We start from the raw sequence: 26,135 nt of genomic DNA on the forward strand, positions 1-26,135 counted from the left end.
TGTCAAAGCTGTTTAATTTCCACTTTTATCAAAACCATCAATTTGCAAATTTGCACTTAATAGCTACCTCCTTTTTTTTAATCTTCTGCCTTCCATTCTTTTTGTTTACTTTGGAAGGAATCCCAGAACTTTTCTAGACAAAAAGTACATTTCTCATGCATGTTCTTTTGGGTCTGATTTTTTAGGGTTCACATTGGAGAATCTATATATAAACACGCATATACATATATATATATATATATATTATATATATATATATATATATATATATGCAATTCCATTATACCACAAGGTTAGTTCTTTACTTTCCATAATTCTGGTTCTTGTTTTGTTTGTTGGGGTTCTTATCCAAAATTTCATTAGGGTTTTGTTAGAAACAGGTAAAGAATACATACATAAATATACAAATATATATACATATATGTATGTATGTATGTATATGGATGCGTGATATTTTTTTTATTAGGGTTGTTAAATTCATGTTCTTGACAAAAAAAAAAAAAAATCATTTGGGATTTATTCTGATTCAAGGGATATTTTAATCTAGAGTAAAGAACGGGGAGGGGTATTCGAAGTTGAATTTGGGTGCTGAAGGGGAGCACGCTGCACTAATAAACTTGCTTACGCCCAGGTCTGCAATATGGGCTTTATTAAAAACAGGTAGGGTGTATATGCATAGATGTTATGTGTATGTATAGGCATACATTTTTTAGATCTCATGTTAATTGATTTCTATCATTGTATGTATGTGTGTTGATTGTGGAGAATGTGATGAAGTAGCGATGCCCATGTTTGAAGATGGAATTCTTGTTGATTTCTTGGCATAGAGTTTTTACTTCCACCTCATGGATTCTGATAACCGTTACAACAACAACAACAACAACAACAACAACAACAACAACAACAACAATGGTAGGAACAACGATGCAGCTACAATAAAAATCAATTCCCATGCTAAGGTTAGTTATAAATTCTTTAGCTATATATGGTATCAAAGGCATTTTCTTTTGGTAGCAGTGATAATCTTCGGTAACAAAGATTTCGGCTCCACAGTTGGGATCAACACAGCCCAAATCAGTGTTTGAGTTCGAGGATCAGAGCCTAGTTGGGGGTGAGAAACATTCATTGGATGAGGCTCCCCTCAGGGATCTTTATTCTGGTGGTGCAAATGATTGTTGTCCCCATGTCATGAAGAATAGTGTGGTTGATAGCATCAGGATTGTAGTTTTCTCTGCCAAAATTAATTTGCTCATGCCTTTTGGCCCTTTAGCAATCGTGGTTGATAAATTAACCGGCCATCATGTGAGTTTTCACTATTCTTTTTCTACGTGCGAAGGTCTCGGATCATCACACGATTGTATGCCTAGTTTATTTGATTCTTTCAAAGCATTTCAGGGTTGGGTCTTTCTTTTAAGCTTGTTGGGAATCATACCTTTGGCTGAGCGATTAGGATATGCAACGGAGTAAGATTTCTTGCACTCTCTTTGTATACTCTTTGTTTACAAACAGAAATGTTACGAGTGGAATCCAACAGCCATGTCTGAACAGCTATCCAGTTAACTTGATGTATTAGAAAACAACATTTGTTAGTGTTTTAGCGTATTAGGGTTTAATGTGCGAGCACTTGAGACGGAAGTCCATATCAACTTACCTTGCAATCAATATGCATTATTGAGTTCCTAATACAGCTTGGCTTCTTTTGATGCAGGCAACTGGCTTGCTATACTGGACCAACAGGTAAGCATGTTGTTAATGCAAATATCTGTTTTTTCCATTTCATAAGTTTTCATAAAGCTTGAAGCTTGAGTCACTGATCAATGCCAGATTCCACAAGTCTTCATATAGCTTTTAAGTTTGGTTTGAGCACTAAAATTTCCTCATCCAACCGGTACTTCACCTGCATCACATGTTTCCTTTCACATTTAACCTTAAAATTTGAAAGCGGTTGCACTAACTTTACAATTAGTATCCATTTTGTTGAACCAAAAATGTTACCCATAACTCCAATCATGACTTAATTCTGCAGTTGGAGGTCTTTTAAATGCCACCTTTGGAAACGCAACAGAATTGATAATATCAATTTATGCTCTGAAAAGAGGCATGATTCGTGTTCAACAATCCTTACTAGGCTCAATCCTATCGAACATGTTGCTTGTGCTTGGATGCGCATTCTTTGCTGGTGGACTTGTGCATTCACAGAGGGAGCAAGTGATGCGATACGAATGTGACACACAAATTAAACCCTATTTGTGACAATTGTAGTAATGATGTAAGTAGGGATCGTTCTGACCAGGGATTAACTAGGGGTGCTAAACACTTTAAACTGACTCCAATAAATAAAACTAACCTTTAAAACACTTAACTCACTTAACAAAAACTCAAAACAAGTCCACAAGACTCCAAATACTTAAAAACACAAAATAAGATAGATTGTAATGACTAAGACTTAACAAAATATGGGGGGATTGTGTTTGGACGAAATTAAATTAAATGGACAGATTGTAAGACAAATTGTGATAGACCAATGGATGATGGAATAGCTAAGGGGTTCTTCTCCACACATGAAATATATGCAACGTAAATCAACTTCCAGTTATCAATTCAATAAGTTATGAACCTCGACACTCCAAGTTAATTAGGTCCGCTTAAATTAACCTTCAGATTTCCCTAGAATCATTGAATTGGATGAATATGCATCGCAAACAAATTATTCCTAACAAGTTCTCTATATGAACAGCATGATAAAGATACAAGTTAGAAACATTACGATCTTTGGAAATCATAAGCATCAACAAGGCATTTGTAACTATGAAAAGCATGAAACTCTTGCCAGGAATCTACTTAACATGATCGTGACTAGCGACCTTCACTACTTGTGAATATAAATTCATAACGATTAGGTGAAACAAACTTATATCCTAGCACCAAATTCAAGCATGCAAATTAAGCGTGCACTCTCAATCAACATACAAGAATAAGTTCTAAATCAAACGGTTAAGCAAATTGTATTCACGACTTATGCAACGATAACTGGAAGTAATCAACTTATTTCACATATATAATCATGGTTTCGAATACACCCTTAGCCAAAACGAATTTAGCCAATCATTCTCAAGGCAAAACAAAGATTACATGAATTAGACATTGAAATATAAGATAGAATACACCTATAATTGTTCAACAACTCAGAATGAAGAGCCAAACAATTGTGTGAAACTGTCTCATTTCCCTTGCTTGCGGCAGATTGGATAGTGATGGTTTCTGGGCTGTTTTGATGATGTAGAATGGGTTTTGGGGGGTGTAGAGGCACGACAAGGGGTGTAGGTTGGGTGTGGATGAGTGTTTGATGGTTGGAAGGTGGTGGAAAGGTATGTGGATGTGTGGAATGGAGTGAGGAATGGTTGGAAGGTGGTGGAAAGGTATGTGGATGTGTGGAATGGAGTGAGGAATGGTTGGAGTGCTGCAGCCAGGATGGGGGAAATGCTGGAAAATGGAAGGGGAATGCACGGCACCAAGGATTGATGGTTATAGGTGATGGGATGCACGGTTTTATAGGGACAGAATGAGAGAGAATGTGGCTGAATGATTAAGAGTGCATGTGGCTCTATGATTAAGAGTGCATGTGGCTGAAATAATGAAGGGAATGAATGGAAAAACAGCTAGGGAATATGATTAAAGAGTGAATGAATGGGAGAGCATGTGGCTGAAATAATGAAAGGAATGAATGGAAAAACAGCTAGGGAATATGATTAAAGAGTGAATGAATGGGAGAGCATGTGGCTGAATGATGAAGTGGGAAAGGTGTAATTGGAAGGAGAATGCACGGCACAAAAGGGAGAATATGTGGAAGATGGCTGGAATTGGTGGTTATGGAGGGGGAAGGCTACGGCAATGGTGTGTAATTGGGCTAGGGCCATTGTTTTGTGTCCTAAAGTGCATACAAGGCCTTCAATTTCTTCCAACACTTTGGCTCCATGCATAAGCTATCCATCCTTAGCCCAAAAGTGCTCCAAAAGGCTCCAAAATGCACTTCTTTGCTCATTTAGCCCTTAGAACCTGAAAACATACGAAAATAACTTAAAAGACTTAAAGAACTAAGAAATAACAACGTAAATGCACAAGAACAAGCCAACTAAGTTGCCTAAATATGCTCCTATCAGCAAGTGTTCGACAAGGTATATTTCGTCTGTGAAAAAAGAGGGCTTTGTTTATTTGGTTTTATTTTTGTATTCGATCTTCCATATCTTTTTCTAGCAACTAAAGTTCAAAGTTTCTATATTCTCAGGCAACTTCTGGAGTGAACTCTGGATTGCTATTGATGGCGGTCATGGGTCTGCTCTTTCCAGCAGTACTGCACTCTACTCGGACAGAGTTGCACTATGGGAAGTCTAAGTTATCTCTTTCGAGATTCACTAGCTGCATTATGCTCGTCGCCTATGCTTCATATCTGTTTTTTCAATTGAGAAGCCAGCAGAATTTATATATTTCAGTTGATCAGGTTAGTACAAGTCTTTGCCAATAAGGACCTCAAACTGTGTTACTAATTCTTTTGCTTTCACTGTTCAAGTGTGTGATGAATTTGATTAAGTGGAGTCTGTGCACTTTCTCCTATATGTGATCTAATGGTTTATATGAATTTGGTACAAAACCAGTCAGAGAATCACACCGAAGAAAATTCAGATGATGAAGAGGCTCCTGAGATCTCTAAGTGGGAATCCATAATATGGCTATCAATTCTAACCGTGGTGATTTCAGTCCTCTCAGAATATTTAGTTAATGCTATAGAGGTAATTCATTTTGTTAGATCATTGTCTTATTGTACTAGAGTTTTCATCCTATTATTTATACCTCCAATTTTAGATGATTTGAAAATTTTATAGTATTTTTGTGGGGTTTGTTAAAGAAGATATCCTAGATTGATTAGGTCAACCATTGTAAATTGCTCATTAGTGATTTCTTTCCTTATTTAGTTCTAGTTAGCCTTGATTATAGGCAACGAACTAGGATTGTGATATACACTTTGTATATAAGAATGTAATCCGGGGTTTGAGAATAATAAGAAAGTCAATTACAATACATCTAGTTTCTTTAGATGGTACCAGAGTGAACGAACTGGGAAACACATCAAAGAAAGAATACAAACCCTAGCAACTATAGCCATAGGCGACAAACCAGAAAAGTCAACCTCCTCAGGCATGACTTTGTATCAAAAGTGGGAAAACCCTAATCATCCACTCTATCTTCATCACTCGGATCAACCTGGTGCAGTGCTTGTGCCGCAACCACTTGTGGAAGACAACTATGGCACATGGGTCCAATCCATGACCATGGCTTTGATGGTCAAAAACAAGTTAGGGCTCGTCGATGGGACGATCGAGAAACTAAGCGATGACCAGATTAAAGAATTACAGCAATGGAACCGATGCAACAACCTGGTGAAAACATGGTTGCTTGGTTCCATGTCCAAAGAAATCTCGGGAAGTGTCATACACTGCAAAAATGCACGACAGATGTGGCTTGATCTGCAAGAAAGATTTTCTCATGTGAATATTGTTCAACTTTTTCATATAGAGAACGAAATTCATGACTGTGTGCAAAACAGTATGACAGTAAGCTCTTATTTTACTAAACTTAAGAGCCTTTGGGATGAACGTGATGCCTTGGTTTCGATCCCTGCATGTCGCTGTGAGACCAAGAGAGAGATAACATCGTATGTTGAAACTCAGAAAACGATGAAGTTTCTCATGGGTTTAAATGATTCGTATGCCACAGTTCGTAGCAGCACCTTGTTGTTAGAACCACTGCCTACTGTCAACAAAGCCTATGCACTTGTCATTCGACATGAGAAACAAACTGAAGTCTCGAATGGGAAACATACTGTTCAACCAGAAGCGGCTGTGTTTGCTGTAAAAGGTGTGGGCCGCGACACTGAATTAAACGATGGAGGGCCGCGCTGTGAAAAATGCAACAAGACAAATCATCTTACAAAGAACTGTCGTGCTCACCTTAAATGCACTTTCTGTGGCTGGAAAGGTCACACATTTGACTACTGTCGCAAGAGAAAAGCAGCTGCAGAAATTGAATCAAACCGTCACTTCTCTTCCAAAGGGAATCAGGTTACATCTCATGACAAAAAGGAGGTGATGTCTAGCTTTCCCTTCTCTCAGGAAGATTGCAAGCAGATTCTCAACATGTTGAACAAAAACAAGTCAGCAAATTCTCACCATTCCTTTGCCAACCAAGTCGGTAATTCCTCACATATAGAAGAACTTTCAGGTAAAGCCTTCTCCTTTACATATCATGGCAAGCAAAATGTATGGATCCTAGACAGTGGTGCCACAGACCACATTGTTTGTAGTCATGATCTCCTCACCCATTCCAGGGAAGTTTCAAATCATACAGTTGAATTACCAAATGGTTTTCTTGCCCAGGTTACCCACATTGGACAAATAATCTTCTCACCTCACTTTATGCTTGACAATGTCTTATGCGTACCTCTTTTTAAGCTCAACCTAATATCCATCAGCAAGTTAGCATATGACTCACTCTATGTCACTATATTTCTTAACCATTCTTGTATCATACAGGACCTACGCTCGGGGAAGATGATTGGGATGGGCAGTGAACGGAAGGGGCTATACTACCTTGATCCACCTAAGAAAGGTACATGCAATCACGTTCAAGTTACCTCTCCAAACTGTTGGCATCAACGTCTCGGACATCCCTCTCCTACAGCTTCTTCGTTATTTCCTTTTCTCACTCATAAATCTTGTGCTTCAAATAAATGTTTGATTTGTCCATTAGCCAAACAAACCAGATTACCTTTTTCATTAAGTTCCATTTCTAGTCAATCTTGTTTTAAGTTAATACATATTGATATTTGGGGTGGTTACCAAGTTGGGTCTCTTTCAGGAGCCAAATACTTTCTTACTATCGTAGATGACCATAGTAGAAGCACATGGGTTTATTTGATGAAGCATAAGTCAGATACATGCACTTTCTTAGTCCAATTCATTCATATGGTCGAAACTCAATTCAATGCTAAAATCAAGATTGTGCGCAGTGATAATGGTCCTGAATTTAAACTTGCAAGTTTTTACGCCTCCAAAGGCATTCTCCATCAATCTAGCTGTGTTAACACACCTCAACAAAACGGTGTTGCTGAACGCAAACACCAGCACTTACTCAACATGGCTAGAGCATTGCTTTTCCAAGCTTCACTTCCTAAACACTTTTGGGGCGATGCCATTCTTGCTGCGACATACCTTATCAATCGAACACCAACCCCTCTTCTCCAAGGGAAAACACCATATGAAACATTGTTCCATAAACCACCCAACTACTCTCATTTGCGTGTCTTTGGTTGTCTATGCTTCGCCTCCACTCATGCCCAACGACCTTCCAAATTTGATCCTCGTGCGAGCCGTTGTATCTTTCTTGGTTACCCCTATGGTCAAAAGAGTTATCGACTCTTTGATCTCAACCTTAAGAAGGTCCTTGTTTCACGGGATGTTGTGTTCTTTGAGGATCAATTCCCTTATCAGAATCATGAACTTTCCGCTGTGTCACCACCATCCTCTTCACATCCCATATCCACTTTTCCATTGACCATTGATTCCTCTCCTCAACTTCCCTCTTCAGCGTCTTTCTCTGAAGCATTACCTACCAGCCCTAACCTACAGGAACCTACTCCACCATCCCCTACTCCACCCACCAGCCCTCCTTCTCCCTCTTCACCCTCTCCCACCCCTCCTGCTCCTTCTGCCTCTCCTCCTCTCCGACGAGGCACGCGGCCGATTAAACTATCCACGTTTTTGCAGGACTTTCACGTTGAGGCAGCCCTTCCTTCGCGTATAGCCCCCACATCCTCCACGAGCATGGTCACATCCCCAGGTACTTCTCATTCTCTTTCTCATTATTTGTCCTATGATCGTTTGTCATCTCACCATAAAGCCTTCACCACTACTCTTACCCTCCTCAAAGAACCTACTAGTTTTTAGCAGGCTGTTCAGGATCCCATGTGGCGTGCAGCCATGCAGCATGAAATTGCTGCCCTTCAAGCCAACCACACTTGGATTCTCATGCCCTTACCACTACATAAACGTCTCATTGGCTGCAAATGGGTCTATAAAGTCAAGCTTAAACCTGATGGCAGTCTCGAACGATACAAGGCACGTCTTGTGGCGAAAGGATACAGTCAAATTGAGGGTGTTGATTATAGGGAAAATTTTGCACCGGTTGCCAAACTGACCACGGTTCATGTTCTTCTCAGCATTGCTTCGATACAAGGGTGGCACTTGCACCAACTTGACGTGAATAATGTGTTCCTGCATGGTGATTTGTATGAAGATGTTTATATGTCCTTGCCGCCTGGATTTGAAAGAAAGGGGGAGACTCGTGTTTGCAAACTAAATAAATCCATTTACGGCTTAAAGCAAGCTTCGAGGCAATGGTTCATCAAGCTCTCCACTGCTCTCAAGGCTGCTGGATTTCATCAATCACGGTCTGATTATCGTTGTTCGTCCGAAGCCGTCAAGGCAGTTTCATAGCTTTATTGGTTTACGTTGATGACGTAATCCTTGCAGGGAACAATTTGCAAGAGATAGAAGACACCAAGCAATTCCTTTCCTCACGGTTCAAACTAAAGGATTTGGGACAGCTTAAATACTTCTTGGGGATAGAAGTTGCAAGATCAATGAAGGGAATCACTCTATGTCAACGCAAATATGCGTTGGAAATATTGGAAGACACGGGGTTCCTTGGTGCAAAACCCTCACGGGTTCCTTTGGAACAAAATTTATCTCTCACACAAGCAGATGGGGATATATTAAGTGATCCGTCTTCATATAGGCGACTCGTGGGCAGATTAATCTATTTGACCATCACAAGACCTGATCTCACTTATGTAGTTCATGTATTAAGTCAGTTCATGGATAAGCCACGACAGCCACATCTTGAAGCAGCACATAAAGTTCTAAGGTACATCAAGCAAGCTCCTGGACAAGGAATATTTCTTCCTTCCACAGGGTCATTACAACTACAAGCATTTTGTGACGCTGATTGGGCTCGATGTAAGGACACCAGAAGATCGATAACTGGTTATTGCATCTTACTTGGTCAAGCGCCAATTTCTTGGAAGACGAACAAGCAAAGCACTGTGTCTCGTTCCAGTGCAGAAGCAGAATATCGTTCTATGGCAACTACGTGTTGTGAAGTCACATGGTTAAAGAACATCTTGACAGATTTGAGAATAGAACATGCACAACCTGTTACGTTATTCTGTGACAACCAAGCAGCTTTGCATATCTCCTCAAACCCGGTGTTTCATGAACGAACAAAGCACATAGAGATAGACTGTCATGTAGTGCGTGAAAGGATTCAAGAAGGGATGATAAGAACAACCTATATACGAACTGCGAACCAACCAGCTGACATGTTTACCAAGGCACTGGGTTCAGTCCAGTTTGAAGTCTTACTTACCAAGTTGGGTGTCATCAATATACACTCCAACTTGAGGGGGAGTGTTAAAGAAGATATCCTAGATTGATTAGGTCAACCATTGTAAATTGCTCATTAGTGATTTCTTTCCTTATTTAGTTCTAGTTAGCCTTGATTATAGGCAACGAACTAGGATTGTGATATACACTTTGTATATAAGAATGTAATCCGGGGTTTGAGAATAATAAGAAAGTCAATTACAATACATCTAGTTTCTTTAGAGGGTTTGTTGCGAGGAATGTCTTGTGTTTCTGTATTTTTTTTCTTCCAGGGTGCATCTGTTGCAATGAGCATCCCAGTTGCGTTTATTAGTGTTATTTTGCTCCCAATTGTTGGGAACGCAGCAGAGCATGCTGGTGCTGTTATGTTCGCCATGAAAGACAAGCTTGTAAGTGATTGTCCAATCGGTAGAATCACTCATGATTTATCATTCCTTGTTGACTTTGCCTCAATGTTTCGTGCAGGATATAACTTTAGGAGTGGCAATTGGCTCATCAACCCAGATATCTATGTTTGGAGTGAGTACCAAATATCATATGTATTTAGACTGACATTTACTATGATTTGTTTTTTTGGTACATATATGTGGTGTCGTGTTGATTCTGTTCATGCTTTCATATAATTTGTCCGTTCTTCTTTCTTGCTCAACAGTTTTCCGTTTTTCCTGGATTTCTGCAGATTCCGTTTTGTGTGGTGGTTGGGTGGTTCATGGGGTGCCCTATGGACTTAGATTTCCAATTGTTTGAGACAGCGACACTTTTCATAACTGTTCTGGTGGTAGCCTTCATGCTGCAGGTTCGTCATTCAAACAAACCATAAATCTTTTCGTGGCACAAATGCAATAGAAAGACATGAATTTGTTTCCTTGTATCAGCACTGCAGCGACTACTTATCCTATACATAATGCGTATGAATGGATTGCATTTGAACTTGCAGGAGGGAACATCTAATTACTTCAAAGGACTGATGCTCATTCTTTGCTACATTATCGTTGCTGCGAGCTTCTTTGTACATAGAGATCCTAAAGTTCAAAGGACTGATGGTATTCACTAGTCCGGCTCCCAGTTCTTGTGATTTAATTGCAAGTGATTCCTTGTTAAGTAAGTCTCTGAAGCATGATATTTCTCCCATTGGGTTCGACATCGGTGTACCGTGTATGGATTTTTGGCTCACACTCTCAGATGACAGGTTGCAGCTTATGGGCCTTCGTCAGCTGTCCTTGCTTGATACCATGAAAAATGGACCTACGGTGTTTAATCCCTTGCCTGATTGTTTTGCAACTTGGAGGGTTTTCCTTCGTTGGCTCCCACGTGCTGTTTTTTTTAATGATTTCCGTGGGTGGTTTCGTAAGTATCTTGTGGGAAAATTACTTAAATGTATTTTCAGTGCAACTGACCTGTGTGATGAATTGTTGAAGAGCTGTGGTGAGGGCAATCTGGACACTCATTTGGATTTCTTATGTTCTCTCAATAATCACCTGGAATGCAATTTTGGTGCCTTGGATGTTGATCTACATGCTTCATTCATTCACCTATGCACTACTAGGCGTGAATTTCGGCCGGGATGGGATCTGGGAGATTGGTTAGCTAAAACACGAATGGTGAAGCTCTGTTTCCAGTCCCAGGAGAACCATTTTGACGACCACCCTCAATTATTGATCCCACAGCTGCACCCCATCAATCCTGCAGTGCATTCTACTTGTCTACCACTAGTGATACTTGCCATAGGTGTTACTAGAACCATTATCAGGCTTTTGGAAAAATATGCCAACTTGAAATGGCATACTGATGGGAATTTTAGACAAGAAGAGGAAGCATTTGCAGTTCTTATCCGTGGATACATAACTGATCATCTCAAAAACATGGCAGAATCACTTTCTCTTAATTTTCAAATGTTGATTTCTATGGTTCTTTCTCTAGCAGCGGGTACTGAGCAGATTGGTTGCTCTTCTTTTTCTCCTAATCTTGTTGAGATTGAGAACTTCTATTGGATGATCATTCTTCCCAAGTTGCAGCCTCCAAATGAGACTGAGCATCCTAAGCTCATGGATAATGCATTGAAAATTATCATAGCAATCTGGAATGCTACACTGGAAACTATGATATTACAGTTTTGTCTAACTTTGCCTCAATTCTTGGGTGCCGAGTCAATAGTTGTTTATTCAATTGCTATCAATGACCTTGACTAGTCACAAAAAAGCAGGAACAATATTCTCCTGGAGCAATTTGGTGCAAGAAAGGCTAGTTTAGGCATTGCTTACTTCAATTTTCATGACAATGGGATTATTGCTCTTCTCAAACTTAATCTAGATTTTTCTTCAAGGTATTTCTCTGATCTCATTCCTTCAATGGCTAGTGTGGATGTTCTCCATCATCATGATCCATATTCTTTATGGGGAAGGAATACAAACATTACTTTCACGATGTGGACAAGGGTCAAACAAGATAGAGTGGAAGAGAAATACTTATCTGATTCACTTATTCACCTACGCAGTCCAAAGTAATGAGTATGCTGTAATATGGTTCCTCACAAGTGATAGTTCATCTGCAGCTTGGATCAGACATGTTTGCTCTGTAGTAGACCAGATGACAAACCCATTTGATGGTGTGCCAAAATGTTTCGATTATTGGAAGAGTTTTGCTCATTTAGCACTCTTTTTGCAGCATAAGATGGCAATTTATATGATGCTCGGTGCCGATTCGCTGCTCTACGTCAGGGACTATCAAGGCATTCAATCATCCATGGAATCTCTCAATTGGTGGGAGATCTCTTCGACATTTTTTGGTGTATTGCGGAACAACAATTGGCCTTCACTCACTAAGCTTGGGGTATTCTTGTTCACTAAGCTTTGGGTCTGCAATTTATGGGCGCATTTGTTTACGAGCACCAACAGTGATCTCATTGTCTGTAGCGCTACAAGTGGGATTGACCACCCAATGGGAGTTACTAAGCCTAAAAATCTGAACGCCAATATTCGAAGTTGTCTACTCTTGACCACAATTACTGAGACTTGGGTACCAGCTGCACAGAATGCAGAAAACCATTTGGACATTAATTGTCATTCTTTTGGGGAGTTGGTGGTCGGTTATGCAACAAAGCTGATTGTTCTTTTGCTCAATGCTATCAAGATTAGTGTGCTCCAACTCTTTTATTCCATCTCAAAGTATTTGGCAAATCTGCATGATTTCATTTTGGCAGGATATGAGTTAATGATATTTGTTTTTTGGGTGAACACACTGAAGAAGTTTTGGAAGGACATGGTTCGTGATTTAAAGACCATACAAAAGCTAATACTGCATATAAGTATGGTACACCATTGGACAAATTGGCTGGCCTCTTTCCCGACTGCTGCATGCGTCTTTCTCAGTTTGAGAGGCTTGAGGACAAGCCTCATCTTAAGGGGGTGGGATTGATGCGACTCTAAGCTATTGTGCATCAGTTACAACTAGTTAGACCACCTATTGTCATTACTATCCACTAGGCCCATCCATACCTCAAATCCTAGCTATCTTTGGGTGTATTTAAACCTCTTTTATGATGTAAAGAGACTATGAACGAAGATATGAATTTCCTTTGATTTCCTTTTCCATTTCTTGCATTTACTTTCTTTCAATTTCCCTTTTACCATGTCTGATCCTATCAGTGTAGCACATGAAAATGGAGGTGGCAAGAAATATTTGATTATTAAATTACTACTGATCAAACCTTAAACATTACACATCTCTTTCTCATCCTCAATCCGCAATATTATTATAATTTTTTCAGATCATCAACTCCTATCGGAAGTATACATTGGTTTTGGTGAACAAATTTCGCTACTCTAGCATTATTGTTTCGAGAAAGCATCTACATTTGCAAAGATGCATTCTTTGAGTCGATCAATACGAGGTCAATCATTATATGACCCTCCACCATTTGCAGAGAAGATCACAGACGACCCTGTGACAACGAAAACCGCACAAAGCACGGTGACTTGCGTCTACCTTGCAAATATTGCGACATTTTGGCGGAAGGTGACGATCATATGGTGTAAGAACCTCATGAACCATTCCGTCAGCATTCGGGTTGATAGCTTAGACGGCGGTTTTCATTATACGTGCAAAATCGACCTAAAGCCATGGCATTTTTGGAACAATAAAAAAAACCAAAAAAATTAAAATAGATAAAAAAAAAGAAAAAAAATAAGTGGCACTCCTATATATTGCAAGTGCGCGCATCTCCGTGCATTGGTTAGAAGGAAGGGCAGAAAGAAAATCAAGGTTGGTTCGAAGGTAGTGTTTCTGCTGAGAGACTCAGAGGGCTTCGGCGATGCCATCTCAGCTGCTTTCCTCCCAAGTCCAAGCAATTATACTGTGTAAGATCTCTTCCTATCAACCCTTTTAAGTTTGAGATCAAATTCATATTATATCGATTGATTTCGATGCACCAATTTGTTGCAGAGAAGAAAGTTTCGAGCTTTCTTTGGAGCTCTATGGAATCCAAAATTGCAAAGCTTCTGGAATCCTTCGCCACTTCCTCGATCCCCAGGGCCAATATGAGGTTCCCCTTCTCTCTCCCTTTGTCTCTCAAGGAATTGTTTAGGACCCAGAAACGGGTTTGTATTAGTATAGATTAGATTCTATGTGGGATTTGGGTGTTCAGAAATGGGTCGTGTATTTTCTAATGGAACGTGTTCTAGTTTTTATGGTGAAAGGTGAAATTTGTGACAATTTGGGGTTTAGATTGTTAGTTTTTCAAAACCATGTGGGGTATAAAATCGACTCGGTTTTATGAAATTGTGAGTGATCTGTGAGGTCTAAAGGGCCTTGATTGCAGGCGTTTTTCAAAGAATGCTTGTAGATTTGGTTTCTATGCCCATAGTGGTAGAAACCCATTAAATTACTTTGTAAAAGTTTTGTTCCTTTGTGTTTCAGAACTCATGCTATGACGATAACAGTGGAAGGTTCCACATTATTTTTTTTATGCAGTTTTCTGTTTTTCATAAAGTTTATCGATCTACCACTGCTCTGAAATGCTTTAGTTGTTAGGATGTGAGCCAACAGCTTTGATATTGTGTTGAAGTTTGTCGATTTATTGCTGTTGGGCTTGAGTTACTAGGACAGAGTGAATAACTATTGTATTTATCTTCTAACATATCTTGAAGACAACAAATTAGGGGAACTTTATAAAAAATTTCTCTTCAATTTTGTATTTTTCAGGTGTCTGTGCTGCTTATGGAATACTATGAACCGCCAATACTAGCCTGCGGTATTAATGAAGTTCTAGCACAATTAGCAGGGCGGAATTCATCCTCAGTTTCTACAGTCGTTGCCTCGTTTTTCCTAGAGTCATCCAAGCTAAAGGGGGAAAGTAAATCTGCAACAAAATTTGAAAGCAAATGTTCACTTTATGGTATAGAGATTGGTTCAGAAACAGCCATAAGCAAGGCTTTGGCAACCAAAACCCAGAAGCCACCGCCATCCTTGCAGATTCATCATGAACATTTGGCTTGCTTTCTTCAGTTGGTCCGCATTTTGAAGTTGCCAACATATGTTCTTATCAGGCAAATAGGTCAACACATTTCTGATAAAGAAGAGTTTCAGGTACACAGCTTTTTTATTACTTTATCTAATGCAACTGTCAACATTCAGTTTACCTAGAATTGTTGTGACATATGGTTGAATTCAAGTAGGGTTTGGAGGCCATGATAGGATAGTAATTTGTATTTCTACGATTTGCTCAAGAGATGAATGGGAAAAATAGTGTATGCTCAGTTTCTCCATGTTCCACTGCTGAAAGTAAGTCGCTTAGCCTTGTTTCTTTCTCTTCCCTTTAGTTCTCTATCAATCTGTCTGTTTCCCGAGTGTACGTATATTGTCTAACTCTAGATGGTTTCTTTTTCAGATACGTTTTGAGATTGGAGAACTTTTAGCAAGCACTTTGAACCTTTCCTTTTCAAGAGACAAGATCGCATGGAATCCAACAAGAAAATCAAAAGACGATCGGGAGCCATGGTGTGCATTATATGGTTAAACCTCTACTGTCTGTAACATTAGAGGTTGGGACAAGATCTATCGTTGGGTGCATCAGGTTGAAAAAACTTTCAGTTCTTACTGTGATTGATATATCTATGTTCAACATCATAGTGCTTAGACGTAAAACTACTTCATCTGGATTCCCAGTTTGTGAACTGGCCATGAAGGTAATGAAATAGCTTTTGCTACAATTTAAATTTACTTATGGCTTTTCGTTTCCTTTCTTTCTTGGCTTCATTAGTGAACTGGTCTATTGTCTTAAAGATGATGCGATAATCTGAATGAGTTGTTCATGTGCTCATCCTGTTGGGTGCCTTGTGGGGTTCTTATTCGAACCTGTAATGTAGTAACTACAATCATATCATTCATCAAACAACAAAAACGAATCAGTCAACACACAAAAACAAAGACTTCACTTAGTAATACGGTCTAGTGGTGTTTCTCTTCACTTGTAAGTGAAAGGTCCCTCATAAACCACCAATTTATTCCTTAATATATAATCCATCAAATCAGTTACACCTCTAATTTTAGGATCCCACATAAACAGATACAATAAGAAATATAAAAGAATGAAATAGCTTTACAACCAACGTTCCACATTCCTATTAAATATTCCTTTCCCGTAAGTAGAAATGGTAATTCTAACTAGGAGGGGGAATTGCATCCAAGCAAATAAAGTGACTGGAACGCTTGAAAGAAGTATGGTTGGAATCACAATCCAAGAATGTCCACGAACTATAATTAGAAGGGCAGCAGAAAACGCAATCATCATGGTTGCAATAGCGAAGAAAAGAGTGGCAAGACCAATTATCATCTGTGTGGGTAAGGACTTTAGGAAATCATCTTCTGCGTAACGTGACGTGAGAATTCCGAGAAACGTCAGCGTAGCAGTTGTGGAACAAAAGAGTGATATAGCATCTGAAATCATAAATAACATAAACAATTTTTCATCGATGAATGCGGGAAAGCCGGTATCTTTGTTTCCTCCAGGAATTGTGATTATTGCAGCAAACATGATGGTAATAATAAGAGCACCTACAACAGTGTAAGAAGTTGCTGTCTCTTTCATCCATTTTTCTCCCTCCTTTAGCAATCCACTGTGACTCTTTGTGAATAGTTCCCTTGCTGTCAAAATTTCATTGTTCCTCCACTCAAGAAACCTAGGAGGTATAATAGTCTCTACTTCCTGCATTGCATTGAACAAAAAGTAAGAAACATTTTAGGAAAACAAACTAAGATTGACACCTAGTAAGTGGATAAAGAGACTTGTAATTCAGTTGGTTAAGAACATTTTCCCGAAGTGTCGAGTCCAATTCTTCCCTCCCTCCCCCAGTCCCTAATAGTTGATGCTGATTTGGGTGATTATTACAAAAAGGGAAAACAAATTCAGAACCTCCCGAATACTTAATTTGATTCTTTCAGTTTATATGTCATATAGGCAACGTAATTAAGAATTATGTCGAATGAGAAATCCTAACCTTGTACCATTGCAGTTCACGCTGCATTTGCAATGCTGCCCCTGGAATACGATTAAGTTGTGCTTGTGCAGATGGGGACAACAACCCAACCATGTGTAGCATGTTATTATTTTTGCCATCGACACACTGTATCACCCGCTTTTTCGCAGAGGTCTCATATAGAAGGTTATAAATCTTTTCTTGACGACATTCGATGGCAAAGTGAAATATGCCCAATCCCTCGTAAATTGTTCGCCACAGAAGTTCAGGATTTGCTTTACATATATGAGTAATAAACTCCACATTCCCATTCCTAACAGCTTCGAAGATTGCAGGATTCGCATCGGGATAACTCACTTGATGCATATCCAAATCTTTATTTATCTCTTCGCACGCGAGCTTTAAAAATGCAAGTGAGTTGACGTGGACAATCTTCATTTCATATATGCGTTTGATTCCTGAGTTCGACATTTAAAACCTAAATATTTAGAACTAAAACTGCTTTGAATAATTGATTTGAATTCCAATTTACAACAAATGAAATTGTTACTAGCATACCAAGTATCTCAACGATTTTCGAAACAAGCCCTTCCTTCTGCTTTTTTGAATGAGAAACAAGTTGTTCCACTAAACCTCCGACTGCAATGGAAAAAATGTTGGTGAAACTCATGGAGCATGTTGTTAGATGTACGACCGACCTAATGGAACTTGCATAATGGAAATCCAATGTTTGTAGACCAAGAAGGGTTTCATAACCCTAAAAGGGCCAGTTTGATCAACAGTTGACTTTTTAACCAACATGCTTCAAGCCCTATCCTAGGATGCCACTAAATATGACAGTAATTAGACCTCACACATTTAAGTTCTCATTTTTTTTATAGTACATTGTCTCGGCCACGGAAACTATGAGAAGTGAGACATGTATACTTTGGCTTGATAACTTTTTGACAGAACATAAGACACAAAAACTTTTGTCTCTAAAAATAGGATCTGTTAAATAGTATATAATGTGTGACAAACAGGCTTTTGTGCCTTTACAGAAGCTACTTAACAAGGCCCTAGCGTTTAGTATATTTAAATAATATGTAAATTTTGTATAAATATATCGTGCCTGTTGTGTAAAATACAATTTATAAAAATTATGAAAAAAAAAAAGTTATTAATCCTCTCTCCTCTCACCCCCTTGGAGAAGTCTCTCCTCCCTCCTGCATCCTCGCTCCCTCTTCTCTTTCACGCAACGGCGCTGCGGTCCACCGGTCACCAACGACTGTCAAATTATATCTCCATAATCCTCTTCCCGTCCTCTTTCCAAACCCCATGTTAGTTTCTACAAACTCGTAATCGAATTTCCTCAATTTTCGATCTAAGAAACGTAAGGATTTTGATCGGCTTTTATGTGTTTTGTAGGTATGGGAGCGGCGGGAAGGCGAAGAGCGGAGTTGGGGTGGCGTCGATGTGTGTGATGAGGCCGGAGCTGGCGGTGAAGTCGAGCTTGGGTATTTTCGCGTTTTCAATCTCGATTTTACACTGCTTCAATTTGATTTAGGATTTTTTGGTGTTGTTTTGCTATTTTAATCTGTCACTGGTTGTATAGATTGCAATACAACATCAATTGGGTTGTTGAAAGGTCAAGTTTTCTTGGTGTAATTATTGTTCTAACTAGATGCTAAGAGTGTGAACATCGATTTGATGCTTGTATATGTGTGTGTGTGTGTGTGTGTGTGTGCGCGCGCGTGTGCAGGTGGAGCGAAGTTGAAAGTTGACGAAGATTTTCCACAGAGACGTAAGTTGTTTGTCTATTTTCAATATATTGTTCTTAGCTCATCGCATTTTCTTTCGACTATGTTCTGTAAAAGCCTTATTTTTCAATTCATAAAAGCTGTGGGACTCTTAAAAGTTATAGGCAAGAAGGGAATGTGGTAAAGTGAGCTTCATTGCATCCAACGCCTGCGAGTATTGCATTGAGTTTTCTTGGTAGTAATGCATTTTTTTTGTTTTTAATGTTTGAAAGTTTTGGTCTTGAACATCACTGGAATATGTGGTAGTTGATATCATATCTCTTCGAAGGCATTTGGCCTTACTTTTGCTAGGGGTGTTGATATCATATCGTTTCAACTGTTTCTTAATTTAAGTTTGTATTTTTTTTTAATGGGTTAAACAGCTAATGATGAGAATTGAGGTGCATGGGATGTTGACTTGGTATATTCGTATTAAGAGATCACTACGAATGGGATCATAACCTGGTAAAGTCGTATGTGCGATCAATATTTTCAAAAGATGATTGTGGCATGGTGAATCCAAATCGTGCAATCATCTTCTCATGTCAGCAAGTGCTATAAAGTCAAAAAGGGTAATCATGACATGATAAATTCGCCAGCAGCCCAAGTGCTGCCAGGTCGAGGAAGGAAGAAGAATATGGGAAAATTTTCATACTTGGGTTTTATTGTGTGAACTCTCTATGCAAACCTTGAATTTTATAAGTAAGGAATTTTCGAGAATTCAAGCAATGCTTATATCCTAAATTATAAATATTCTTGGAGTCCTATTTAAGATAGGTTTAGGATTTGTCTATTATGGACTGCAACCTCCCTCCCGGTTGCCTACTAGGGTTTATGTCTATAAATAGTCGTGTCAAATAGGGAAAACGATAATCGTCATTTACGTCTCAGAACTCTCTCAAGTTCATAGTTTCTCTCAAACTACTTTTTTGACTTGGGCATCGGAGGCCCTTTGGTGGATACATTCCCTCCTTTTTTGGGTGTTTGTCAATTAGATTAACGATGTTTCTTGAATTATATGTGGAATTTCGTCAATTCAACTGTGCGAAATTTGCATCTATAGTGGCGATGATGATGGTAACATGGGTGAGGGTGTGGTTAACAATAAGGGTGGTGGAAATGGTGGTTATGAGGTAGTAGGATTGATGATGGCGGAGATGGTGGAGGTGGTTATGATCGTGGTGGCCCGGTGATGGGGTGGTGATGGGAGATACTAGTGATGATAGGTGTAGGATCTAGTGGCAATGATGCTTGGTAGTGGAGATATGGCGGTATGGATGCTATTTGCGAAGACCATTGTAAGGTGGTAGTGGGGGAGTACAAGATTTTTTCTCTTTTCTTAAAATTCTGACCTTGTTTTATACTTAGTTTGTGGTTTTTATCTTTTTATTATGTTATTAAGTTTCACATGAAAAATAACTTTAATGTTTTACACAATCTAGGCTAATATTGTATTTTATGTTATTCATTTTATGGGTCTATTCTTAAAAACTAACACAAACGCATTTTGTATTTCTCATTACCAAGCATGCACTTATGCTCCCAATAATCTCCACAAATGAAGAAAACTCTCCTAATAATCTCTCAAATTTAGCAAGGTAGGGAGGTATTAGTGATACTAATTAGTGTCGAACTTGTCATCTATGTGAGTTATAATTGAGACCTTCTACATACAAGTAAAGATAAATATCATGTACTCCCTTGGTTAAAGTTAATCAGGAATTCGAAGTGGATAACCCAAATTAGATCGTACCTTTTATGCAACACTTCCTAACTTGTTAATGATGGGAGAGGAAGGGGATAGCAAACCTGAGCGAATTGACCTCCTTCCGTTATTAGCTTGGGAAATTTCTTCATTTTGAACAGTTACAGAAATATGGTTGATGCGACGAGGAGGTTGTATGTCTATGCCTATCAAGACAAGAAAATATGTCATAAAAATGAAAGCAAATAATTAATAGAAAGCGAAGGGAGTATGTTGTACACTAACTGTCATAAATCCGTTGTTGCCAGAAATTGAGCTCCACTCCACTCCGGAATGAAGAAGCCATACGAGCCAAATGTTGAAAGGGGGTCATCTCTCCGTTATTTGAAGTAAAGGCCAATTTTGGGCAACGGTTAATTAATTCCCATAAGATATCTGTTTATTTTAAACGTTAAGAATTTTTCAAAAATAATTAGTTTGCTATAATAATTTGTAGCTATGGGAAAAAGAGTAAACTGTAGCTAGTTTTGTAATCACGATTTTAATTTGAAAACCAAAAACTTGTTTGATAAATACTTTTAATTTTCAGGTTTCATTAAAAAAAAAAAAAAAACTGAAAGCTATTTTTTCGGTTTTCAAACTTCGAATTTCAGTTTTCTTTCTTTTTTTTTTTTTTTTTTTTTTTTTTTTGGGAAATTTGGAAGTAGTTTACTAAACAACTGAAATCATTATTAAAATAACCCTTAATTATCATTTTTGTAGTCCTCAACAGCATGTTAGTACTCATATTTAAAAACTTTTACCAAATTCTTTGGATAGAAAACAATTGGAGATTATTGTAGCGCCACGAGGTCCTTTGTCTGGCATTAAATCTTCAAGTGGAGTGACGGAGTAGAGATATCGAACCACATGCCAATGACCACACAAACAAGCTAGCACAAGTGGAATGTAGTCGAAAGCAGCAGGAATGCTGAGTAATTTTTTGTTCTTTGTTACCATGCATTCAGCCATTTCGGTAATCCCTTCAATTACAGCAATAGCAAGAGCTGTCTGACCATCCCTTGTTGATTTTATTTCCAAGTCGCCCTCTTCCATCAACGACACCAATTCTCTGACAATATCCACATGCCCAGCCTCAACTGCAATGTGAAGAGCTGTCTTCCCGGAGAATGGATGGCTTACTCTTACTGCGTCCGGATGTTGGATGTGAAAGTCCCTTGCAGTTTCCCAACGACCAGCTTGCACAGCCTCAAAGAAAGGTTTACACCGACTATAATCAAATCCTGTCAACGACACCAATTCTCTGACAATATCCACATGCCCAGCTTCAACTGCAATGTGAAGAGCTGTCTTCCCAGAAGATGGATGTCTTACTCTTACTGCCTCCGGATGTTGGATGTAAAAGTCCTTTGCAGTTTCCCAACGGCCAGCTTGCACAGCCTCAAAGAAAGGTTTACACCGACTATATTCAAATCCTGTCAAATTTATCGTGTTTGTTATTGTTAATTTCCCCATACTAGTTTAGTTTGATGCATGAACTATTCTGTAGTTAAACTTCAATCATAGAAACGATGGAAGATAATGTTAAGGGTTCCTTGTTATTTAACTTTTTAATGAAGTTATATGGAATTATATGACAACTAGAAAAATTATATGGGATCATTGTGATTAACACTCCAAAGTGTTAGGACAATAGAGCACTGAAATTTAATCACAAAGAAAACCAGGAAATCATTCATGCCTTTAATTGAATTCATAGTTTAAATATGTTCAAACAAGACTTTTTAGCCAAAATGGTCCATGAGATTTGAAATCAATGGAAGCGGGTTCATGAGATTGTCCACCATCAATCATTTTGATTATTCGATGAAAAATCATGTTAAATAAGGATCAAAATGACAAAAAATACCTTCAATTCAATAAACAATAGGTCAAAATGATTTGACAAAATTTGAGGATATTTTTATCATTTTATCTTTATTGTAGCGCCAAGATGTCCTTTGAAATGAAGAGGAAAGGATTTTTTTTTTTTTTTTCTTTTTCCTGTTCTTTCGGCAAAGAGAGACAGACACACCTTGTTCCATTTGTTCCATGGTCTCCGAAACACGTTGTTCCATGTTCTCCGAAACACCTTGTGCCATGTTCGACCTGTGATTCGGTGGAGCATATCACATATATTATCTAAACAAACAAAAAATTGGCAATGAAATTAAAGTAGTCTAATTACTACTTACGGATTGAAAGGAATGGAAGCCAACAAACTGCAGCTAGCTAGTTATTAAACTCTAGTAAGTATGCAAATAAGCAATGAAATAAAGGCTTGCATTGGCAAACTAATAAGAAGAAAATGGGGGAAAGTGGGAAGTTACTTATAGAAATGAAGAGGTGCATGGGCTGCTTTTTCTGGAATAATATTAAGGATCAGCTGAACACGCAACCTCCGCTTGAATATTGGTATCATATTCCTAACATAAATGCAAAGTTGGGCAAAGCCTTGTTATTAACTGAAGAGGATTCAGTAAGCAAACCTACCTAAACGTCGAAGGAGTAATCAAATGTAACCAATACAAAATAATAAAAATAAAAAGGGGGCAATAGCCACGTTCAAAAAGCAAGGAAAGAAAGAAAGGGAGGTGACTTGAGTCCAGAGCCCTCACGATTGTTCCTTTTGTATTCTTGGGGTTTCCAGCAATCTATTTGTCTGTTTGTTTAAAAATATTATCTCGGTAATCAATGATCAAGAAACGCATGGTTACTTATTTTTAGATTTGATATTAAGAATGAAGAATAAATAAATATACTTTTAGTATTTTAACCTCTACTCTTAGTATCACACAGGAGAGTGACCAAGAAATTGAGACTCTAGTATTTTTACTTATGTCATATATTCTTAGTTGAAAGTTGACCCATAGAGTTAGTCTTTTTTTATGTAACAACTTATTTAAACTAAGATCAATAAATGATTTAGTACAGAACTTGTCATCCACAAGAGTCAATTGAAGACGAATATCGCTAGATTATATTTTCAATCTAAAACTTGAAGGTTAAAAGTTATGAAGTCATATTTGACTCTAAATGTAGTGCTGCAAGTTATTTTATATATAATGCATATGAAATCAAATTTGACTTTTAACTTTTAACTCTTGTAAATTGGAAGGAGTCTAGTCAAATTTAGAGACAAATATAATTTTTGTATCTTATGTGGTGAGAATCCCACATTTAGAGCTATATCAAACGTCAAATATGACTTTTCACTTGAATCATATATGAGTATAACTTTTCTAGTACATTGGAGATAACTTATAGTTTTATTAATATATAGTAATATATATTCTTCACACCAGCAATGGCCCCGATTCATGTTAGGGGACGGTGAAGCAACCCACCCTTTACGAATGGTGTAAAATATGCTCATTGTTCAAGGTTTAATTTACACATCTGATTTGGGGCATTTTGGCCATGATTTGGAGCTTTTCACTCATACTCCCCCACAACTTTGAATCAATCCTCCAATTAAGTTAATCTTGTCCCACTGATTAAGTTGAAAACAAAGCAGTTACTAAGAAATACAAACGATTTATTCTACTTAAGTTTTCATTTCTTTCTTCTTCTTTTGTGATTCTTCTTCTTCTCTGTTACTATCATGATGGTATCTTGCTTGCGCATTTGATTTTGAAGATTTTGAGGTTGCACTCCAAGTAAAATGTGAGATAAAAGCTAATCTTCATCCCAAGAATCTTGTCCTTCAAGCTCCCAAACCTATTGTCACACACGTTAATGATAAAAACTTGTTTTTTTTTTTTTCATGAATTGAACAAGAAATTGAAGTTTGGAGGCACCACATGAGAAATGGCATATTATACAGGCATTCAGACCATGAGACAATTTTCAATAGGTTTTGATTTATCTAAAACAATATATTTAAAGTTTGATCTACACTCAACATTGTATTAGTTAGAACATACGTGTCAAACGAACGGCCCGACCAAAATAAAACCCTGCCTGGCCTGTAGGTCTGGGTTGGCTATTTCAGCCCAACGACTTTAATTTAGTGGACGTCAAAATGTTGCTTAATTATGTGGCTTATGATGCCTGCAGCCCCAGTAGTACAAATCATCATCACCATATCTTGTCAATGTGAATGTTTTTTCACATTTGTTGGTTACAATAATGGGCTGGTCGATCGGGGACTCGTTAGCTTATAACTTCATGTACATTGACCAGCTTTAACTCAAAAGTAACAGAGTTTAGGATTTGGCAATTGAGCTATAGTCTGCTGATTTGGCAAGGGATCTGGTTGACCTGACCCTGTCTTTATTTCTCTGGGAGAATATACATTATCTGACTGTTTTGTGCTGAAATTCGGGTAAAATAAATAAAATCGTTTTTAGAAAACAACAAAACCATGCACAAGAATGTTGGATGAAATTTTATAATTTTTAGTGAAAATATGACTTTAGCCCTTCAAACTCAATTTTCTTTATATAAAATCATACATAAATTTTTTACTCAAAGAAAACCCAATGACTAGGATCCACATAAGCAAATTCATTAACTTCATATTAATTCACACATTTTACATTTTTCACATGCCTAAAATACCCCTATTACATACTTGATGTAGACAATTAATTATAAGGAAATAGTAAATGATTTTGGCAACAAGAAAAAAAAAAGACATTAATGTTAAAAATTTATTGCATATTAATTTTTTAGAAAGGTATTGAATTTTCATAAAACTATTCGATTCAGTTTTTTCACCCTACTCTTGCATACTTTTGAATTTATCCTTTTTTTATTAATATATTAGAACATTGTATTTCATTATCTACATGCACATTAATTTATCTACGAACAATTATACCATGGGTGTAATTCGATGTATATTAAGAAGAAATGTAGTTCGATGTATGTTAAAAAGAAGAAATAATTTACCTATATTAAGAAGAAATGTAGTTCGATGTATAGTATTAAAAATACTATGTTACACCCATGTTTATACAACAATAAAACGTGCCTAACATATCTAACAATACATGAAAAATAATTTACCTACAAGTTAGAGAAATGTTATTTGGTTGGGTGTAGTATAAATTTTTTTAATAATTGGAAAAATTAAATATAGCCAGGTGTAGTGTAATTTTTTGTATATATAATTAGAACAAATTAATTTACCTACCTACTCTTTGAAATGTTCATTTCCAATGATGCAAAATGTTCATTACCTAACTACAAATTAATTTCCAATAATTTACCTACAACAATTATACCATGGGTGTAATGTAACATCTTTCTTTACAATGATACAAAATATTGTATGTACCAATAACAAAACTTGCCTAACATAAGTACTTGTACATGGAAAATAATTTACCTATAACAAAAGAAATGCAGTTTGATGTATAAAATCAACAATATTATGTTCCACTCATGTTTATACAACAACAAAACATGTCTAACATATATAACAATACATAGAAAATAATTTACCTACAAGTTAGAGGAATGTTATTTGATTCAAAATATATAATATAGGTGTAGTATTTTTTTTTTTTTAATAATTGGAACAAACTAATTTACCTACCAATTAATATGGATAAAATTGCTACAAAATATATCACGAAAAAAAAAAATACTTTTCTAGTTTGACATAGATACGGTTAATGCAAACACTTTTTTCATT

At 37.6% G+C, this 26,135-nt stretch overlaps 4 protein-coding genes and 1 long non-coding RNA gene across 6 annotated transcripts; 3 read left to right on the top strand and 2 right to left on the bottom strand.

Annotated features, from left to right (window-relative positions):
* Positions 1-826: 826 nt before the first annotated feature.
* On the top strand, positions 827-13,087 carry LOC137707635 (vacuolar cation/proton exchanger 3-like). The gene is made up of 12 exons (XM_088689169.1): positions 827-959; positions 1,054-1,302; positions 1,396-1,463; positions 1,709-1,737; positions 2,027-2,208; positions 4,271-4,498; positions 4,653-4,787; positions 9,770-9,886; positions 9,963-10,016; positions 10,177-10,293; positions 10,435-10,598; positions 10,687-13,087. Exons 1-11 carry the CDS (start codon positions 846-848, stop codon positions 10,549-10,551), a joined length of 1,410 nt encoding a protein of 469 aa, XP_088545295.1. The 5' UTR covers positions 827-845; the 3' UTR covers positions 10,552-10,598; positions 10,687-13,087.
* LOC137731386 (uncharacterized) lies at positions 5,196-6,625 on the top strand. The gene is made up of 2 exons (XM_068470496.2): positions 5,196-6,276; positions 6,588-6,625. The coding sequence occupies exons 1-2, from the start codon at positions 5,196-5,198 to the stop codon at positions 6,623-6,625; spliced, it is 1,119 nt and encodes a 372-aa protein (XP_068326597.2).
* Positions 13,088-15,928: 2,841 nt separating the features above from the next.
* Positions 15,929-21,087, bottom strand: LOC148689387 (uncharacterized). Of its 2 annotated transcripts, none has more exons than XM_088689162.1 (5): positions 20,738-21,087; positions 20,557-20,658; positions 17,528-17,608; positions 16,991-17,427; positions 15,929-16,698 (listed from the first exon to the last, which is right to left on the bottom strand). In XM_088689162.1, the coding sequence occupies exons 1-5, from the start codon at positions 20,823-20,825 to the stop codon at positions 16,093-16,095; spliced, it is 1,314 nt and encodes a 437-aa protein (XP_088545288.1). In that variant the 5' UTR covers positions 20,826-21,087; the 3' UTR covers positions 15,929-16,092. The 2 variants fall into 2 exon arrangements, with proteins under 2 accessions (XP_088545288.1, XP_088545289.1); XM_088689163.1 differs by having other exon boundaries at positions 16,991-17,447; positions 20,501-20,658; positions 20,738-20,785.
* On the top strand, positions 17,836-20,777 carry LOC137707792 (uncharacterized). Its single transcript, XR_015958463.1, has 3 exons — positions 17,836-18,288; positions 18,377-18,752; positions 20,761-20,777. It is a non-coding gene; the product is annotated as an uncharacterized LOC137707792 (long non-coding RNA).
* Positions 21,088-21,180: 93 nt separating the features above from the next.
* Positions 21,181-22,778, bottom strand: LOC137749337 (uncharacterized). The gene is made up of 3 exons (XM_088689166.1): positions 22,687-22,778; positions 22,527-22,600; positions 21,181-21,927 (listed from the first exon to the last, which is right to left on the bottom strand). Exons 2-3 carry the CDS (start codon positions 22,591-22,593, stop codon positions 21,242-21,244), a joined length of 753 nt encoding a protein of 250 aa, XP_088545292.1. The 5' UTR covers positions 22,594-22,600; positions 22,687-22,778; the 3' UTR covers positions 21,181-21,241.
* Between the last annotated feature and the right edge of the window lie 3,357 nt (positions 22,779-26,135).

Source organism: Pyrus communis, chromosome 17 (genome assembly GCF_041283825.1).
Source record: "Pyrus communis isolate YQ-2024b chromosome 17, ASM4128382v1, whole genome shotgun sequence".
Classification (NCBI taxonomy): domain Eukaryota; kingdom Viridiplantae; phylum Streptophyta; class Magnoliopsida; order Rosales; family Rosaceae; genus Pyrus; species Pyrus communis.

Bases quoted from the DNA above. Each gene is read 5' to 3' on its own strand.
- LOC148689387 (XM_088689162.1), bottom strand. From the start codon at position 20,825: ATGACCCCCTTTCAACATTTGGCTCGTATGGCTTCTTCATTCCGGAGT. The intron at 17,609-20,556 runs GTTTGCTATCCC...TTTCCATTGCAG, and splicing joins AAGGAGGTCAATTCGCTCAG to TCGGAGGTTTAGTGGAACAA. The intron at 16,699-16,990 runs GTTAGGATTTCT...AATGCAATGCAG, and splicing joins GTGAACTGCAATGGTACAAG to GAAGTAGAGACTATTATACC.
- LOC137731386 (XM_068470496.2), top strand. From the start codon at position 5,196: ATGACTTTGTATCAAAAGTGGGAAAACCCTAATCATCCACTCTATCTT. The intron at 6,277-6,587 runs GTAAAGCCTTCT...TGTATCATACAG, and splicing joins ACATATAGAAGAACTTTCAG to GACCTACGCTCGGGGAAGAT.
- LOC137749337 (XM_088689166.1), bottom strand. From the start codon at position 22,593: ATGGCACAAGGTGTTTCGGAGAACATGGAACAACGTGTTTCGGAGACC. The intron at 21,928-22,526 runs GTGTGTCTGTCT...TAAATTTGACAG, and splicing joins CATGGAACAAATGGAACAAG to GATTTGAATATAGTCGGTGT.
- LOC137707635 (XM_088689169.1), top strand. From the start codon at position 846: ATGGATTCTGATAACCGTTACAACAACAACAACAACAACAACAACAAC. The intron at 1,464-1,708 runs GTAAGATTTCTT...CTTTTGATGCAG, and splicing joins CGATTAGGATATGCAACGGA to GCAACTGGCTTGCTATACTG. The intron at 9,887-9,962 runs GTAAGTGATTGT...TGTTTCGTGCAG, and splicing joins TCGCCATGAAAGACAAGCTT to GATATAACTTTAGGAGTGGC.